The sequence below is a fragment of the Myotis nattereri genome, assembly GCF_964212035.1.
Source record: "Myotis nattereri genome assembly, chromosome: 18".
NCBI classification, from domain to species: Eukaryota; Metazoa; Chordata; class Mammalia; order Chiroptera; family Vespertilionidae; genus Myotis; species Myotis nattereri.
The window spans coordinates 25,615,628-25,633,493 of record NC_138093.1 but is presented as its reverse complement, the minus strand read 5'-3'; the positions used below and the strand labels follow the sequence as shown (position 1 = coordinate 25,633,493).

Here is a 17,866-nt window from a genome sequence, read left to right as displayed (position 1 = left end):
AGGTGCGGGGGACTGATGGATGGCTTGCCCACCTCCTCGCTGGGAGTGCTCCTCCTAAGTTCAGCTGGACCATCACACCCCGCGGTAGCAGCCCTGGTGAAAGGCAATGTCCAGTGAGCTCATGAAGATTTCCACCAGCATGAGGCTGGGCGATGACCTCAGAGAAAATCTTTCTTAGTTAATTCCCCAAGTTTAATTTTAATTTCTATGAGGTCGATTATTTTGGACAAATATTATTTTCAATTCATAGTGCAGATGTCAAATGATTCTGTACTGTTGTGCCTGCCTCCATTTCCCAAATGACTTGTGTTGGGGTGTTTTTGTAAATCTTGGTCTGCAGCCAGATGCAGTATTGAGAGCTGAAAGTTGAGCTGTGAGCCCTGAAAGATGCAGGGCAACGTGAATTTGAACAATCAGGCAGCTCCAAGTGGGGGGTATGGGGATGTAAATAAGAGGGGCCGGTGTACTTGGAGTGTGATGTGGGGGCCTGTGGGAATCCCGCTCAGATTCAGAAGAAACAATTTCATTGAACCAAGCAAAATTCTAGAAGAGACTCGGGAGCACTTTTAAAAAATCACCTTGAAAATGTTAGACACCCCCTGCCCCCCCCCAACACACACTTATATGCTGCTCATCCCACAAATGTCTAGTTACTCCTAAGTGTTTGTGACTCCCTTCTTTTTCTGAACTTGAAAGGGAATGGAGGTGGTGGGGTTCAGGGAACAGTGAAGTCAAAGAGCGTGAAGACACTTGGAACCCGAGGGAGTCTGAGGAGGAGCGACGGTCTGGGGGATACAGACAAGGACTCAAGCCACCACGACCAAGCCTGTCCCCTCCACAGTTTTCCTAAGGATGCCCTTATCCAGAACTGAAGTGTCCCCTCTCTTCCCAAACGCATTAGCTTCTTCCGGTGTTCCGACAGGAGACGTTTGATTTGAGGAATTTGTCCTTTCCGATGGGGAAACATGAGCAGGAGTTATAGTTCCTTGTGGATGTTTATGAATGTTTGCCCTCTGAGGTTGTCTTCATTGACCCAGAGTGAAACTGTTAACCTAGCAGGTTTCATGTAGCTCAGGACACCCCCCCCCCCCGGCCCCGCCCCCAATGCAGCTGCGATGGGGATGGCCAGTTGTGACATCTTCGGTTGGCGTGATGCTCAGTGTTTGCCGTTACCAACTAACGGACGGGGGGCTGTCTTCCTCTTCTGCTGGCAGATCCTGAGTCACATGGTGATGGAGGAGCTGCTGCCAACCCTCCAGGCAGACCTTCTGCCGAAAATGAAGGGGAAGAAGAATGACAGGAAGAGGGCCTGGCTCGGGGTAAGGGATGGCACTGCTCGGTGCTCCTCAAACACATTCCTGCCCCTGCTCTTTTCAGGGAACCTTTCTCTTGTTTAAAAGCTAATTCCTTCCCTGGCCTACGTCGAGTCTGCTCAGTCTCACTGAAATGAGGACTAATCCGAGCAGACTCTAGCTTGGAAAGAAACATTCGAACAAATGTGTGTGCAGTTTTGTTGATGTTGTGGTCATCTGTGATGAGCCCTCCCCCCCCCCCCCCCCCCCCCCGTCCTTGACTCCGTCGGGCGCTGACACACCACAGAGCCCTGATTTATGTGTTGACCCTGTTGCAGCTCCTCGAGGAGGCCTACAACCTGGTTCAGCAGCAAGTTTCAGAGGGGCTAAGTGCCTTGAAGGAGGAATGCAGAGCTCTGACCAAGGGCCTGGAAGGAACCATCCGTTCAGACATGGATCAGATCGTCAACTCAAAGAACTTCCTAACTGGGAAGATCAGAGGTCAGTGGACATTATCCACGTTCCTACCAAGGAAATAAGCTGTGCATTGCGGGTTGCATCGCACCCGCATTGCATCCTGACCGGGAATCAAACCATGACTTCCTGGTTCATAGGTTAACGCTCAACCACTGAGCCACACCAGCTGGGTGCAAGTCATTTTTAGAAACCACAGATTGTTTTATATTTGAATAGTTAGAAGTCATGGTTTCAGAGGAGAATTAAAACGAGGGGATGGGGAAGAAGTGGTAAGGGTTGTAATAGGAACCTGCTTAGAGGTGCTGTTAAGGGCCTGGCCCTCCCCATTGGAAACTTTAGTGAAACCAGCGGGACGAAACTTGGCGTCTTGCCTCGTGGGAGGCGGAGGGGGCTGTGTATTCTGAGACCACCTGCACCTCCCCTGTTGGGGCATTTCTTGGCTTATGACCCATGTTCATGATCATTCTGAAATTTCCATGGCATGCATTATATGTCTTCTCTCAAAGTTAATTGATAAAGAAATCATTATTCTCCTGGCAGACAAAGTTGCATTTGGGTATCAAGCAAGTCATTTTTATTTTATTTTTTAAAATATATTTGCACTGATTTCAGAGAGAGAGAGAGAGAGAGAGAGAGAGAGAGAGAGAAACATTAATGATGAGGGAGAATCATTGATCAGCTGCCTCCTGCACACACCCTACTGGTGATAGAGTCCACAACCCAGGCATGTGCCCTGACTGGGAATCAAACCGTGACTTCCTGGTTCATAGGTTGACGCTCAACCACTGAGCCACACCAGCTGGGTGCAAGTCATTTTTAGAAATCAGAGATTGTTTTATATTTGAATCATGCCATTGCGGTGAAAGGTTTTTCCCCCTAGTAATTCTATGATCAGCTTAATATTTCATATCCCAAATATTTACAAGTTATACATAATATTAATAGTATTGGTCATCTTAGATTCTCAGAAAAAGAGGCAGTATGACCCTCCATACTTCTGTGAACTAGTTCTGAGAATTGAAATAAGAATGTGACCATTATTGGCACATAACCTATAAGCAAGTTATGTGCCAATAAGAAATAGACTTGAAGTTCTGTTTCTGCATATTAGGACGTGACCTTGGTCAAGCCATCTAATATATTCAGGCCTCTATTTTTCCATCTGTAAAATGGAGGATTGGCCATTCAGATGAGTGTGTACTTCCCTCTTCAGTTCCGTGATGCAATGACAAGGTCATGTGACTTACCTAACTCCTCAGAGCTAGCATTCCAGTCCATGGAGCGAGTTCAGGCCTCTTCCAGCCCAGGTTTCCTGCACGGGATCGCTGATTCCAAACCTAGCCAAACATGAGAATTACCTTAGCCCTTCGGTTGGCAAACTGCGACTCGCGAGCCACATGCAGCTCTTTGGCCCCTTGAGTGTGGCTCTTCCACAAAATACCGACTTCTGCGCATGGGCCACGAAGTTTCAGTTGCACTATACGTGAACGCCCGCACGTGGTATTTTGTGGAAGAGCCACACTCAGGGCCAAAGAGCCGCATGTGGCTCACGAGCCGCAGTTTGCCGACCACTGCCTTAGCCCTTAGCAACAACAACAAATAATAATAATAATACAGATCTTCATGGCCCAGCCAGACTTCCTAAAGCAGAATCGTTACTATGCTCTTCCTCGTCTAAATCAAAGGGCAGCATTTGCCTCTGGGAAGTGAGAGCATGGTTATATTTTTTCCATCTTTCTTTCTTTCCTTTCTTTCTTTCTATTTTTAAGTATATTTTTATTGATTTCAGAGAGGAAGAGGGAGAGAGAGATAGAAACATCAATAATGAGAGAGAATCACTAATCCATGGCCTCCTGCACACCCTTCACTGGGGATCGAGCCCACAACCCGGGCGCGTGCCCTGACCAGGAACCAACTGTGACCTCCTGGTTCATAGGCCGACGCTCAACCACTGAACCACACCAGCTGGGTTTCCCAACCCTCTTGGATTTTCTGTGCTCTCTACATTTTTGTCACTGCACATGTTGTACTTGATTATCAGAACAAAAAAATAATGCTTTTTAAAAAATTGGGGGTGGGAATGGGATGTGGGGGGGACAAACTGAAAGGAATTTGTTTCCATTTGCCCAAGAAATGACTGTACTTGAGTTTTTAAAAGTCTCTGGAGAAGGCAAGAGGGGAATTGAATTATATTATATTGATTGACTCTTAGAGAAATTAATTAAAACTATAAATTGTTGTACACAAATAATCATTATGTTGTACACCTGAAACTAATATAATGTTATATGTCATACCTCAATTTTTAAAAAACCTTAATAAATTTTGACTTTAGAAGGAAACTATGTCTACAGGGGTGGGCAAAAGTGGGTGTACAGTTGTGAGTATGAGAAACACAGTTTGTTTTTGTATTATTATTATTTACTCTTGTATTATGTATTTTTCCATATGAACAACTGTACACCTACTTTGCCCACCCCTGTATATAATGACAATGATTGACAATGTCTGACTTTTTTTTTTTATTTTTTTTTGTATTAAACACTGCATGCTTATAGGGACCAAGCAGAAAAATGCATTTCATCCCAGGGCAGAGGAAAGCTTGGGGGTGGGGAGACATTCAGTCTGTTTCCATTTTCAAACCACCTAATGGTTTTCTATTCTGGTGAATGCGGCCCAGGCCTCGCTGTGCTGGTCTGTCTTGCCCTTTGAGCTTGCCTTGGCGGTTCAATGGCTCTATGGGGCAACTTCCAGCCCTGGCCTGGGTCGAGTGCCTTTGAATCCACTTTCGCCCTAAGCCACGGTTTCCTGGCTATTTCCTACCGCAGCAATGGTGGCCCAGCCCGCGGAGAAAAGCTGTGCGGAGAGCGTGCAGCCATTCCTGGCGTCCATTCTGGAGGAGCTCATGGGACCGGTGAGCTCAGGATTCAGTGAAGTGCGCTCACTCTTTGAAAAAGAAGTGGATGAACTTAGCCAGAACTTTCAGACCAGCAAAGACAATGCCCAGCTGAAGGAGGTAGGATGGGAAGCCAAGGAGTTTGGAGTGGGGCTGCCTCTTCCCTGGGGCTTTATCTGCCTTCATCTAGCACAGTGGTTCTCAATCTTCCTAATTCCGCAACCCTATAATACAGTTCCTCATGTTGTGGTGACCCCAACCATAAAGTTATTTTCGTTGCCACTTTGTAACTATAATTTTGCTCCTGTTATGAATCGTCATGTAAATATCTGATATGCAGGATGTATTTTCATTGTTACAAATTGAACATAATTAAAGCATAGTGATTCATCACAAAAACAATATGTAATTATATATGTGTATTCCGATGGTCTTAGGCGACCCCTGTGAAAGAGCCGTTCGACCCCCCAAAGGGGTCGCGACCCACAGGTTGAGAACCGCTGATCTAGTCTTTTCTTTCTTCCTTCCTTCATCCGCCCTTCCAGCCATTCGTCTAGTCTGTCTTCCATTCATCCAACAACCCATTCATCCATCCATCTACCTGATTTCCTTTCTTGATGGTTTCTAGTTGCAAAAATAATAATGAATCACCCATACCCACCCAATCCTAGCCCACCCCTTAGCTCCTACACCACCTCCCCTCCCAACTCCCTGAATAAACTAATACAAGTAGCTTAGAATATGTTTACACATACTTTTCCCTTGTTCATACAAATACATATGCAGACAGTCTCATTTATGTAAATGTTGTATGTTGATTTGTTTGTTGCTAAAAAATAGAGATTCATGACATAAACCAGCGTTTCTCAGAGCGTGGTCCCTACATCAGCAGCAGCAGCAGCAGCACTGGGCTGTTAATATGCAAATTATCAGGCCTTCACCAAAGATCTGCCGAGTCAGAAACTCTGGGCAGTGTGTTCTAGGAGAGCTACAGAGGCCCCAGTGCACCCTTAAGGGTGACAGTCACTGACAGACATGACTTGCCAACTTGGTTTTACACTTGACACATGATGGACATCCGTACAAGTCAGTGGATAAGATCAGATACGTCTCTCCCTTTTCCTTTCTTATGTCTCTGTGCATACATACATGTCATTGTAGATAAACAAGATCATTTTGTATATATTCTGAGGTTTCTTATCGCAGCCTTCTTTTTAAACTGGCCTTTACTTTCCCATCCTCCCCCACACCTCCCACCTTCCCTCAAGTATCTAGTGTCACACCTCAGCCTGTGCCATTCTGTAATTTTCCCATGCTTCTAGAGCAGGGGTGGGCAAACTTTTTGACTCGAGGGCCACAATGGGTTCTTAAACTGGACCGGAGGGCCGGAACAAAAGCATGGATGGAGTGTTTGTGTGAACTAATATAAATTCAAAGTAAACATCATTACATAAAAGGGTATGGTCTTTTTTTCCAATAGTTTTATTCATTTCAAACGGGCCGGATCCGGCCCGCGGGCCGTAGTTTGCCCACGGCTGTTCTATAGCATATAAAGCACACACATTCATGGGCTACTTGTTTAAATTGCTTGGTCTTAGAAAAATGGGATTATGTTATATAGACTGCTTATCAGTATTCTTATTCAAAAATGCCTCATGAAACTATTTCCAAGTTAACTGTTGTAGCTCCAAGTCGTTCATTAAAATGGCTGCATAATATGTCATGTATGATTTATTCAACCATCCAGATGTTGCTGGCATGGAACAAAGCTATGATAAATAACCTTATTAAAATATTCTTACATGTTGATGCTTTCCTTTCTATGGGATAGATTCCTAGGACAGGATTTCTAGGTCGAAAGGTAGGTTCATTCCTCATGGTAAGATGCTGCCATTTGCGTTCCCCAAAAAGGATTTCAAATTTACATCGCCGCCCATTGTGTGTGGCAGAGGACTTTCTTCCTCATATTCCCATCGGAAACAAGTGTTACCACTTGTTTAAACTTTGGCCAATCTGCTCGGAGCAAAGCAATGACCCATGAATCCTTTCTTGTCTGCCTAATCGACATGTCTTAAAAACAGTCACATTGCACAGTGTGTGACGAGGGGCAAGTTCCACGGCATGGTTTTGATAATTAATTCCACGTTAGTGGAGCTCTCTCTAACTCCCTTCTCAAAGGGAGTAATATTTTCCCATTACAAACACCAAGAGAATGGGATTTATTTATTTATTTATTTATTTATTTATTTATTTATTTCTCACCTGAGGATATGTTTTTATTGATTTTAAAGAGAGAAAGAGAAATCGATGTGAGGGAGAAATATCAATTGGTTGCCTCCAACATGCACCCTGAACCCATAACCCTTTGGTGCAAGGGATAACACTCCAACCAGCCAAGCCATCAGGCCAGAGCTGGGCCGTCTTTAAATTTCTGCTTAGAGAAATCTCAAAATCGAGATTTTTCCTCTTTTCTGTGACCTGAAAGTGAGACAGCATATCCTATATAATTCACATTCACTCCTGTACTCCCCAAATCTCTTTAGGTGTCCATTTTCAGCATTTTCTACCTGCCTTGTTTACTCTAGGTCTCCCATATTCAATTTTAAAAATTAATTTTAAATAAGCTTGGGAATTAAAATGCATTCTGTTGGCAACAACAGCCCTAGTGTCTGAGTGTGTTGATAACCCTGGGGGTCTCTAGGAGATGGGGTCTGTTGCCATCCTCTTGCTGGAAGCCTCATTGGCCAAGTCATCACTTGTGCAAACTAGAGGAAGAGGAGGAACCCCAGTTTTTACAACTGGATACCTTTCCCAGGCCAGACCTCTTCCTACCACCTGCTCCCTATCCACTAGCACCATGGAGAACCGACAGCAGAGGGAACTCCCCTATGCACTGACAGAGCCTCAGAAAACTGTGGGGACTGTGGCTTTACATCCAGGAGTTTGGGGGGCACTCTGACCTCTCTGGGATTGCCTGTCATTAGAGAAGGCTATGTGGGCTTATGAGCCCAGTAACAATTCCACGTGCAAAAGGACCTACTTGCCTAGCTCTGGAATTCTGGAAGCGGGAGTTGGGAACCAGTCCATCAAGAGCATAAGAAGATTGGAGCTCTGAGTGCATCCCTGGCCCTCCCATCGGCCAGTTGGTTCTTCTCCCGGCCTCTTCCTAGCAACAGAGCTGCCCCAGGGCCCCACTGAAGGAAGACAATTGAAGATGTCACAGATGTAGTGATCTGAGAAGTGGTTCACGCTAAAGACATACATTGATTGTTTGGAATTTACAGAATACTAGAGGCCCCGACATCCCCCAAGGGGTCCCGGATTGCAAGAGGGTGCAGGCCAGGCCGAGGGACCCCACTGGTGCAACATAGGGGCCGGGGAGGAATCATGGGAGGGCTCCAGGGTGTGTCTGGCCCCTCTCACCTAGTCCCAATCAGCATGACCCCAGCAGCCAGCTAACCTACCGGTCAGAGCATCTGCCCTCTGGTGGTCAGTGCACATCATAGCGACTGGTCAAATGGTTGAACAGTCAGACACTTAGCATATTAGGCTTTTGTTATGTAGGATTGTGTAATATTGTTCCTAAGTCTGAATGGTTTAATTTTTTTCCTTCACCCAAACGCAGCATCTGGACCGTCTTATGAATCTCCCACTGGATTCCGTGAAGATGGAACCTTGTTATATCAAAGTCAACCTGCTCCAGGAGCGCTTGCAGGATCTCAAGAGCCGCTTCAGATTCCCCCACGTGGATCTGGTGGTGCAGCGGACACAGAACTACATGCAAGAGGTGGGTGCCCACAGGGGCCTCCTGGGGATGAGGACGGAGCCAGCAGGGAAGCAAGCTCAGGCAGATGGGACTGGCGTGCTTGCAGCCAGGAAGCATGGCCATTGCCTTTGTCATCGTATCTGTGCTTCTAGCTGTCTTCATCTTCCCTCCATGTCATAGAGTAGAACACCATGGAGTAGAAACATCCAGGGAAATAAAGTGGCATTAATGAATAACTACTTGGTTTATCAACCCCCTGGCAATGGGCAAGGAGACACCTGATTGGTGGTGTTGCTCTTATATCAATCAGGGGCAAAGCAGATGTACAGTCCTTAGTTCATCCTAGCTTGATGCCTGTGTCGGTGGCCAGAGCTGTTTCATGCCTGAGGCACATAAAAAAATTACTTGGTTTGTCAAATCAGTGCTTCTAACCGTGGCTGCACATTAGAATCACCTGGGGAGCTTTTAAGAAATACTGGTGCCTAGGCCCCACCTCCAGTGAGTCTGAGTATATATATATATATATATATATATATATATATTTAATTATTTTCTAGTTATTAAAAGTATATCTATCTATAATTCAATAATTTTTAAAATTTCAATATTTAAAAATAATGTTAAAAATAATTTAATAATTTTAAACATATATTTTTATTGATTTTTAGAGCAGGAGAGAGAGAGAGAAAGATCAATGTGAGAGAGAAACATGGATTGGCTGCCTCTGGCATGTCCCCTACTGAGGCTGGAGCCTGCAGCCTGGGCATGTGCCCTGACAGGGAATTGAACCAGCAACCTTTCGGTGCATGGGACGACACCCAACCAACTGAGCCAAACTGGCCAGGGCTATATTTTAATAATTTTTAAAGATTTCCCCTACTCATTTCCACTGCTTCTAATATGTGTCCAGGATTGAAATCCACTGGCTTCAATTAATCCCCTAACCTAGAACCAATCAGTCACTCATAGCTTCCTTTTTGGATTTCTTGTGTTTATTTGATAGGCTCCTTGTTTCCCTATGAGGAACAGGAATGAATAGCACAGACTCTTTCATAGTATTGTGATTCATCAATGAAGAGAGGGTGTGCTCATTGAAGCCGTAAGAGCACAATTCTGTTTTTCCAGGGCAGCTTATGGGGCTGAACACTCTGCCAGATCCCACTTTAGGGAACTCATAGGGAGACAGAGTCTTAGATAAATTCACTCCCATGTGGAGAATGCGCTGAGAAAGATACGGGTTGAATGCCATGGGAATTACAGGCTTGGAAAAGAAAAGAGCTTTTTATTATTTTTTCCTTAAAAATATAGGCAGGATTAAGTGACACATCTTATTACCTAACCTCTGACTTGTGAGAGATTAAAAATGGACAAGGAACAAAATTGGGCGATCGTTTGATAGAGTCCCTGTGATAATACTGAACCTGGTGGAGCTTACAGGGACACGAGGGCAGAGAATACGAAATCTGAGCTGCTTCTGTTTCCTAACCCGTAACCGTGCCAGCCAAGGTCTGCCCCAAGCCCTCACCCTGCCTCCCTTCCCATCCTGGCGGAGGTGTGAGGAGATGGATGGGAGGTGGAGAGAGAGATGCTGGGTAGCTTACATCCACCTGAACTTGTATGTGTAGAGTTAAAGCAGCCAAAAATAATTGGAGGTGACTCCCACCTCATCTTGGTAAGCCCTGGCTGCAGGTATCAGAGATTAGAAGAAGGGGGTGGCCACCGGAGATGGAAGTAATTTTAATCCTACATCGTCTTGGGGTTTCCCGTTCAGGGTAGAAAGAGATGAGAAGAAAGGATGCATACATGTATATAGATACACGCAAGTGTGTGTGTGTGTGTGTGTGTGTGTGTGTGTCCCGGTCTCTTACTGATCCCACTGTGGCCATGTGCCTATTTACTTCACAGTTCAGACGGTGGGGTGAGGACTCACCCCTGGGAAATCTGTAAAATAAGAGGTGGTCACCCCCTCCCTTCTCTGCAGCTGACTTGGGCGGACCTGTGGTGGTGCCCCCGCCTCTGACCGTGCTGTTTCTGTGTTGCCTTGGTTTCTAGCTCATGGAGAACGCAGTGTTCACTTTTGAACAATTGCTTTCCCCGCATCTCCAAGGAGAGGCCTCTAAAACAGCCATCGCCATTGAGAAGGTGAAGCTCCGCGTCCTAAAGGTAAAACCCCTTTTTCATGTGGGAAGCGTAAAGCAAGACTGTGGCCCCTGCTTCTCTTTAACTGGAAAATACCAAGTTCTTTTACTCGCCCCCTTTTCTTTCTCATCTTTCCCATCTTTCCTTCCTGGGGTTCCAGGGACTATTAGGTACCAGCTGTTCCCCCAGCATGACTTTCATGCCTCTCCTGCCATCTAGTGGCTAATTTAGAGATCACAGGTCCTCACCATTGTTGCCCGTCAGCTGGAGAGACATGTCCTAGTTTACTTTTAAAGCAACTGGATTTGATATTTATTGGCTGTCCACTATAAGCAAACCATTGTGATGGGTATTGCATGGAATATAAATATAGGCAAGGCACCGCCTATTTCTTCAAATAGTTTCCATTGTAATTAGGCAGCATATTTTAGAAAAATCGGCACCTCATGGCAAAGGAAATATACTCCAAGAAAAAGATACCTGCCAGAGAGAGAGAGAGAGAGAGAGAGAGAGAGAGAGAGAGAGAGAGAGAGGTTGGCACATTAAATTGTTCCATTTTTAATGTGTTTAATGCTTAAGTATGTGTCAAAATAGTTGTAACAATAGTTTACATATATGTGCTGTATTTTTAAAGCTTGTTTAAACCTATTATGTTTCATTTGATCTTCACTAGAACTTGTGAGATAATTAGAATGTGTTCCCATTGTAGAGATGAGGAAACTGACTCTCTAAGAGCTAACGCGACTTACTTAAGCTCAACAGGCTAGTCAATGGTGACCCTAGAGCTTAAATTACCCTTAAAACTAACGCATTAATTTTTTACTTCCTCCTTGCCCTACACCAGTGATTTTCAACAGGTGAGCCACAAGAATTTTTCAAACATGCAATACCTGACTATTTAATCAGGGGCACTGACCTCTTTTCCCTTAAATTGTCAAATAAAAAAATGACAACAACCAACACAACAATAGCCATCCAGCGTGAATTAATCAGTTATATCAATTTTCAGATCAGCAAAAATATTTTTTTTGGCGTGCCACAGAATTTTAGTAATTCGTTTATGTGTGCCACAAGATGAAAAAAGTTGAAATTGTTGCCCTAAACAGTGCTTGGAGCAGCAGATCGAAGTTCCTCAGAGCCTGGGAGGGGTCCCTGAATTTCAGACCTGATGTTGAGGTGTCACAGGCAGTAGGAGACTCTGGCAACCAAATTATTGAAATTAAAAGCAATATTTATCACGGGAACACAAATAATAATGAACTTGAAGTTGAGGAAGAAAAGATATCAATGTCAGTATCACCTCCAGTATCAGGACACTTTATACCTCTCTGAACAGTCCCTTTCTTCTCTGGACATGCTTAAGGGCAAGAACATGCTTCCTGATATAAAGCCAAAGTTCTCAGCGGCCATCCATTTAGCTCTACCCTCTTTGTTAAGTTCCTTCTTCCACCTGGCAGCCTTTCCTTGTTTGAATAGAGCTGTAATTTATCCCGAAGTCACTACCTCCGGTATAAATGTCTTCATCTCCTTCACCAGGGGTCCTCAAACTATGGCCCGCGGGCCACAGGCAAATACAAATATTGTATTTGTTCCCCTTTTTTTTTTTTTACTTCAAAATAAGATATGTGCAGTGTGCATAGGAATTTGTTCATAGTTTTTTTTTTTAAACTATAGTCCGGCCCTCCAACGGTCTGAGGGACAGTGAACTGGCCCCCTGTTTAAAAAGTTTGAGGACCCCTGTCCTTCACCATTCCTTCTTTGGCCTGACCATTCTGCTCACATGCCTGTGACTGTGCTCCAGTTTGTCTATTATTCCCTTAAAGTGACATCTAAAACCAAACTCTGGTCTCTCGGTTTGGATGATCCTTGCTTTACAAAGTGAATCATCACCTTTCTTGTTCTAGATACCAAACTTCTTTGGTTAACATGCCACGGTGTTAATGTAGCTATGAGCCAGACTCTCTCTTTCCTTGTGGAAACCACTACAACCCACAAATCCTGCTTTTAGGATGTAGAATGAAAGAAGGAGATGACCATCACTCCCAAGGACCCACCCAGGATAGGGGGTGACAAAGCATAAATTCACCCCCCTGGTTCTCTCCCCAACTTCTTTATACGGCAGGAGTTGCTGTTTTGATCTTGCCTCAGTTTCCATATCTGTAAGAGGGGAGGGTAAGATGGGTCATGACCTCCACCTGGAGTGTGAGAGAATTGCATAGAAAGGAAATGAGACCTTGGAAATGCCACAGGGGTCCTTAGAAATTAGGGGGAGGGGAGAAGGCGATGAAGTGGGTGGCTGAGGTTTTTGCTGAAGGGAAAGTTAACAGATTGCAGTGTTGCTGTTTAGCATATGTTTCTCTCTGTGTATCGACAGCAATATGATTATGACAGCAGCACCATCCGGAAGAGGATATTTCAAGAGGCACTCGTTCAAATCACACTTCCCACCGTGCAGAAGGCCCTGGCGTCCACCTGCAAACCAGTAAGGGCTGGCTGGGTTCCTCCACAGAGCCTGCTCCTATGGCCGGTGAAGTTCAAGCACGGCTTATTTATTTACTTATTTTGGCCGCGATGTGCTTGCAAACGGTAGGAGGGGTTGGCAAACTTTTTCTGTCAATGGTCCAATAGTAAATATTTTGGGCTTCATGGGCCATACTATTTCTGTTGAAATTACCCAGCTCTGCTCCAAAGCAGCCACAGACTCTACGTAGACAAATGGGCACATCTGTGTTTCAGCATAACTTTATCTACAAAACTCAGCAGGATTTGCCGAGCCCTGGACCAGACAAAAATCTCAAAGGGTAATGATCTGAGTTTGAGCCAAGCTAAGGGTTGCCATAGAACACCTGAGAATACCAGATGTCCCTCATTATAGAATGACTCCTAGGTCCAACGTGTCCCCTGAAACTTGGCCACTACCTCCAGGAAAAGATCTGAAGTAACATGATTGATTACAGGAGGATATTTGCTCTGTTGAATCCAGTAACATTTGTTTAGTGAAATCCATGAAACAAATCATTTAAAGCTGTTAGGAGCCCCAGGCAACCCGAGACTGCCATGATTGTGAAGTGTGACTTAGTCGGCAGAGCAGAGAAATGGAAGAGCAGACTCTGGAGGCTGGGGCAAGTTCTGGGTTCAAGTCCTGGCTCTCAGACCTTGGGCAAGTCACTTTTTCTCTCTCTTGGCTGAGATTTCCTCTTGTAAAAAAAAATGGAGCTAGCAATATCTTGTGGTAGTCATCTTAAGATTGAGAAGACTTGCCCGGCCAGTGGTTGAGCATCAACCTATGAGCCAGAGGACTCATAGATTCTATTCCCTGTCAGGGCACATGCCCAGGTTTATAGGCTCAATCTCCAGTGAGGAGCATGAAGGAGGCAGTCGGTTGATGATTCTCTCCCATCACTGATGTTTCTATCACTCTCCCTTCCTCTCTGAAATCAATGAAAATATATTTTTTAAAAAATAAAAATACACTTTAAAAAATATTGAGAAGACTAGCATGAGGCAATTAACATTTGATGAGTGCTTACCACGTGCGAGGCACCGTGTTAAGCACTTTGCATGGATTAGCTCAGTGATTCTCAGGACAGCCCTAGGAGGAGGTGCTATTTATACGCTGGTTGTAGCGATGAGGAGACCTGAGGGTTAAGTAGAGGGCCCCAAATCACAGAGCTGGTCACCAGCAGAGTCCACACCCAGCTCACACTCCCTGGTAACATGTGATACTCTGGGAAAAAGGCAAATACTGCTATCACTACTTGGCCATTTCAGAAATGATCTACGAGCCTGGACATTTTCAAGGCCTGCTGCCTCTTGGAGCAAATGACAAAGAGCGTTTTGAATTTAAAAAGGGCCTTTTGGCAGCTTAGAGAGTCTCCAAGCATTGGAGCATTAGACTCCTCCCCATGAGTTATTTGACTGAAGCAGTTTCTTCAGTCATTTTTATATTCTCTACATGCTGTTTTTCTTCCAAGTGTCATAAGCATATCTAGTTCCGGGCATTTCTTTGTGGGGGTGTATTTCTTTCATAGAAAGGGATGTGCTGAGGGGTAAAGAATCTGTCTGTATGGCTGTCCCGTGGCCCACGGGGGTGGAAAGTGCAGCCGCCGCAGGGTGACTCAGCCCGCCCGTGGACGTGTCTGCACACAGACTTCCTGGTGAGCGTGTTTTCCTTTTCTAATCCCAAAGACGGTCTGGGGGCCTCAGAGCCTCCAGAAAAGGTGAAAGGTGAAGGGCAAGACAAGCCTCCCTTCCACCTGCCCCCCTCTTTCCAAACGCCAGCCCAGTGATACCCAATTTGTAACAGGCTCTTGTGATTTTTCAATCAAGAGAGACTGGTTTCCAAAGGACCTGTCACCCAAGGTTTTCCGTAATGAAGGATAGAGTATTGGTGTCGAGAGATTTTTAAAAATCTGGATTTGCAGAACAGATACATCAGGGGGTATAGCTTCAGAGAAGAATTCTTTATCTTATTTCCTTTGGCTCTTAAAGTTGAAGCTTCCCAGATCTGTGGTACTAAAATCAAGACACATGTTGGGATGACCTGGGAAACTTTAAAAAAGTTATGGTTCCCCAAGTCCCACCTGCAGGGATTCAATTTAATTGATCCAGGGAATTAAACATATGTCACTGTTCAATCTTTTTAATATGGAAGATCGAGTCCCTGTTTTGTAAAGCTGGACACGTCATGGCAGATTGTCATGACAGTATAAATGTCCCTAGAAATTATTCCTTTCCACAGTATTATGTAGCTGGCTGAAATTTTAAAGGTCTCCTGTTTATTCAGCAAACATATGTTAAATATGTATCAGATATGATCTGGGCGCTGGGCCAGGCCTGTGCCCCTGCTTGTTGGGGTTCACAGCCTAGAGGCAGGAGGCAGGCACATGGTATGCCGTGTCATGGGCACAGCAGTAGCCTCATAGAAAGAGTTCCTCATGGCTGAATTCCAAAGAGGTTGCCCTACTTTGCTTGTGGGGTCAAGGAGGGTTGCAGAGTCCTGCTTTTGTCCAGTCCCGAGGGATGAGTAACAACAGGGGAACAAGGAGTGGGAGACCACGTGGGGACATGAAAGGGTGCAGCAGTCATGAGCCCAGACCCCTCATTTCACAGAGGAAGAGAGGGGTGCAGAGCGGTGACGATGCTTGCCCGGGGTCCCACAGCCGGTCCAGGGCAGCGTCCGGGCTCCTGGGTAGTGCTCCTACTATCCATCCTTGTCTGTGTGTCTCTCGGACCCTCTCAGAGTCATGGAAGTTCCTGTCTCTCAATCCCTTGCCTTTCCTCTAGGGTACATATAAAGGGACCCCATGAGAACCCGCTATGAGCTGGTCCTGGGTTACTCCAGATCCCCAAGTCCTAGCACCGAGAGTTGTCTGAATGTGGTGACTCCTGACGTCTGCTGTAAATCCTGCCCCTTCAGGCAAAAGAGGTCAAATCCCACTCTAAGTCCCGGCTCTCAAAGCCACATGTCGGGAGCCCTTTTCCAGCACCATTGGGTGCAAGGACCTGAGTTAATCCCTGGGATGCAATTGGTGCTCTTTGATCCCTGCTCCGTCCTCAAGCTGGTAACAGGCAGGCCATTTGGAGACCCTTGGGAAGCAGAAGGGTTCAAGGACTTTGCGTCCTGCCTGGGTTGTCTTATGGGAATAGGTGAGTGTCAGGCCAGGGAGGGAAAGAGGAGCCCTTGACTTGAAATCCCAACGACTTGAAAAGGGGCCCCGTTCTAATGAAGTTAAACACACATCTACTCCAGGGCCCAGCAGTCGCACTTCCAAGATGACTAGGTCCTTAAATCTACAAAAATGATGCACGAGAAGGTTCATAACATTTATAGTCAGTCCTCACAGTCAAAAAAACGGGAGAAAAATCTCAGTATCCATCGACAGTAGTATGGATAAGCAATTTTAGTTTATTCATATGATGAATAAAAGGGAACAAGCTACGGATACACGCAGCAACATGGAAGAATCTCAGAAACAAGCCCAAAGGAATGGACAATTCCACTCACATAAAGTTCAAGAACAAGAAGGACTGAGCTCTTGTGATAGACATCAGATCAGTACTTATCTCTGGAGGATTAGACTAGGAAAGGTCATGGGAGTGATCTCCTCTGTCTTGATTTGGCTTCTGGTTTCATGGGTTTATTTATGTATTTAAAATCACTGAGCTGTACATTTTTTAAAAATATATTTTTATTGATTTCAGAGAGGAAGGGAGAGGGAGAAAAAGATAGAAACATCAATGATGAGAGAGAATCATTGATTGGCTGCCTCCTGCACACTCCCTAATGGGGATCGAGTCCACAGCTTGGGTTTGATTGGAATCGAACCCAGGACCCTTCAGTCTGCAGGCTGATGCTCTATCCATTGAGCCAAACCAGGTAGGACTGAGCTGTACTTTTAAAATGTTTGCATTGTATTATGTGTGGCATATACCTTGGAAAGTACTGTTGGTATGTTTTTTAAAGAGGAAGAAGAAAATACTTTGGTTATGAAAAAAAGGAGGGCCCCGGACTCAGTGACACCCCTTGAGATGATCACATCTCTGGGTCTACCCTTTGTGTGCACCCAGCATAAGGAGTGGTGCCAAAGGGGGTCAGGAGTGGGACTCATTCTTTCTTTTTTTGTTTTGTTAATCCTCACGCTAAGATATTTTTTCCATTGATTCTTAGAATGGAAGGAAGGGAGTGGGGAGAGAGAGAGAGACATGGATATGAAAGAGACACACTGATTGGTTGCCTCCTGCACCCTGACCAGGGCCTGGGAATGAACTTGTAACCCAGGTACGTGCCCTTGACTGGGAATCAAACCCAAAACACTTTAGTGGGTAGGCCGACGATCTAAACACTGAGCAACACCAGCCAGGGTGGGACTCATCCTTTTCATATCTGCATCTCATGCCTTGCCCTCTGTCTCTTGCTCTCTAGGAACTTCAGAAATACGAGCAGTTCATCTTCGCTGATCACACCAACATGATCCATGTTGAGAACGTGTATGAGGAGATTTTACACCAGATGCTCCTTGATGAAACCCTGAAAGGTGAGGGAGGTTCACCTGGTGCTAGAGGGAACTCGGGAGAGAGGGGAGCACTCCAGAAATGAGGCCCAGTATGGCCAGCTGGGCTTGCTCAACAGGTATGAAAAGGGAAGGGGAAATCGATGTTGCTGGGAGACAGAGGAGGGACACTAACCCTGACTGAGCAAGCGCACACTATACCAGCCCATTAGATAGTCATTCTCTTTCATTACAAATAAGAACTCTGTGAGATGCACATTTTAAACTCTGTTTTCAGATTAGA

At 45.2% G+C, this 17,866-nt stretch overlaps 1 protein-coding gene across 1 annotated transcript in view; it reads left to right on the top strand.

Moving 5' to 3' along the window:
* The window catches only part of NIBAN1 (niban apoptosis regulator 1), a 127,166-nt gene that overhangs the window by 104,248 nt on the left and 5,052 nt on the right, over window positions 1-17,866 (top strand). Inside the window, exons 7-13 of the mRNA XM_081112135.1 lie at window positions 1,215-1,319; window positions 1,631-1,793; window positions 4,598-4,785; window positions 8,291-8,452; window positions 10,484-10,594; window positions 12,945-13,052; window positions 17,496-17,607. Of these exons, the coding sequence (XP_080968261.1) occupies window positions 1,215-1,319; window positions 1,631-1,793; window positions 4,598-4,785; window positions 8,291-8,452; window positions 10,484-10,594; window positions 12,945-13,052; window positions 17,496-17,607 (949 nt within the window). The remainder of the gene's footprint in view (window positions 1-1,214; window positions 1,320-1,630; window positions 1,794-4,597; window positions 4,786-8,290; window positions 8,453-10,483; window positions 10,595-12,944; window positions 13,053-17,495; window positions 17,608-17,866) is intronic.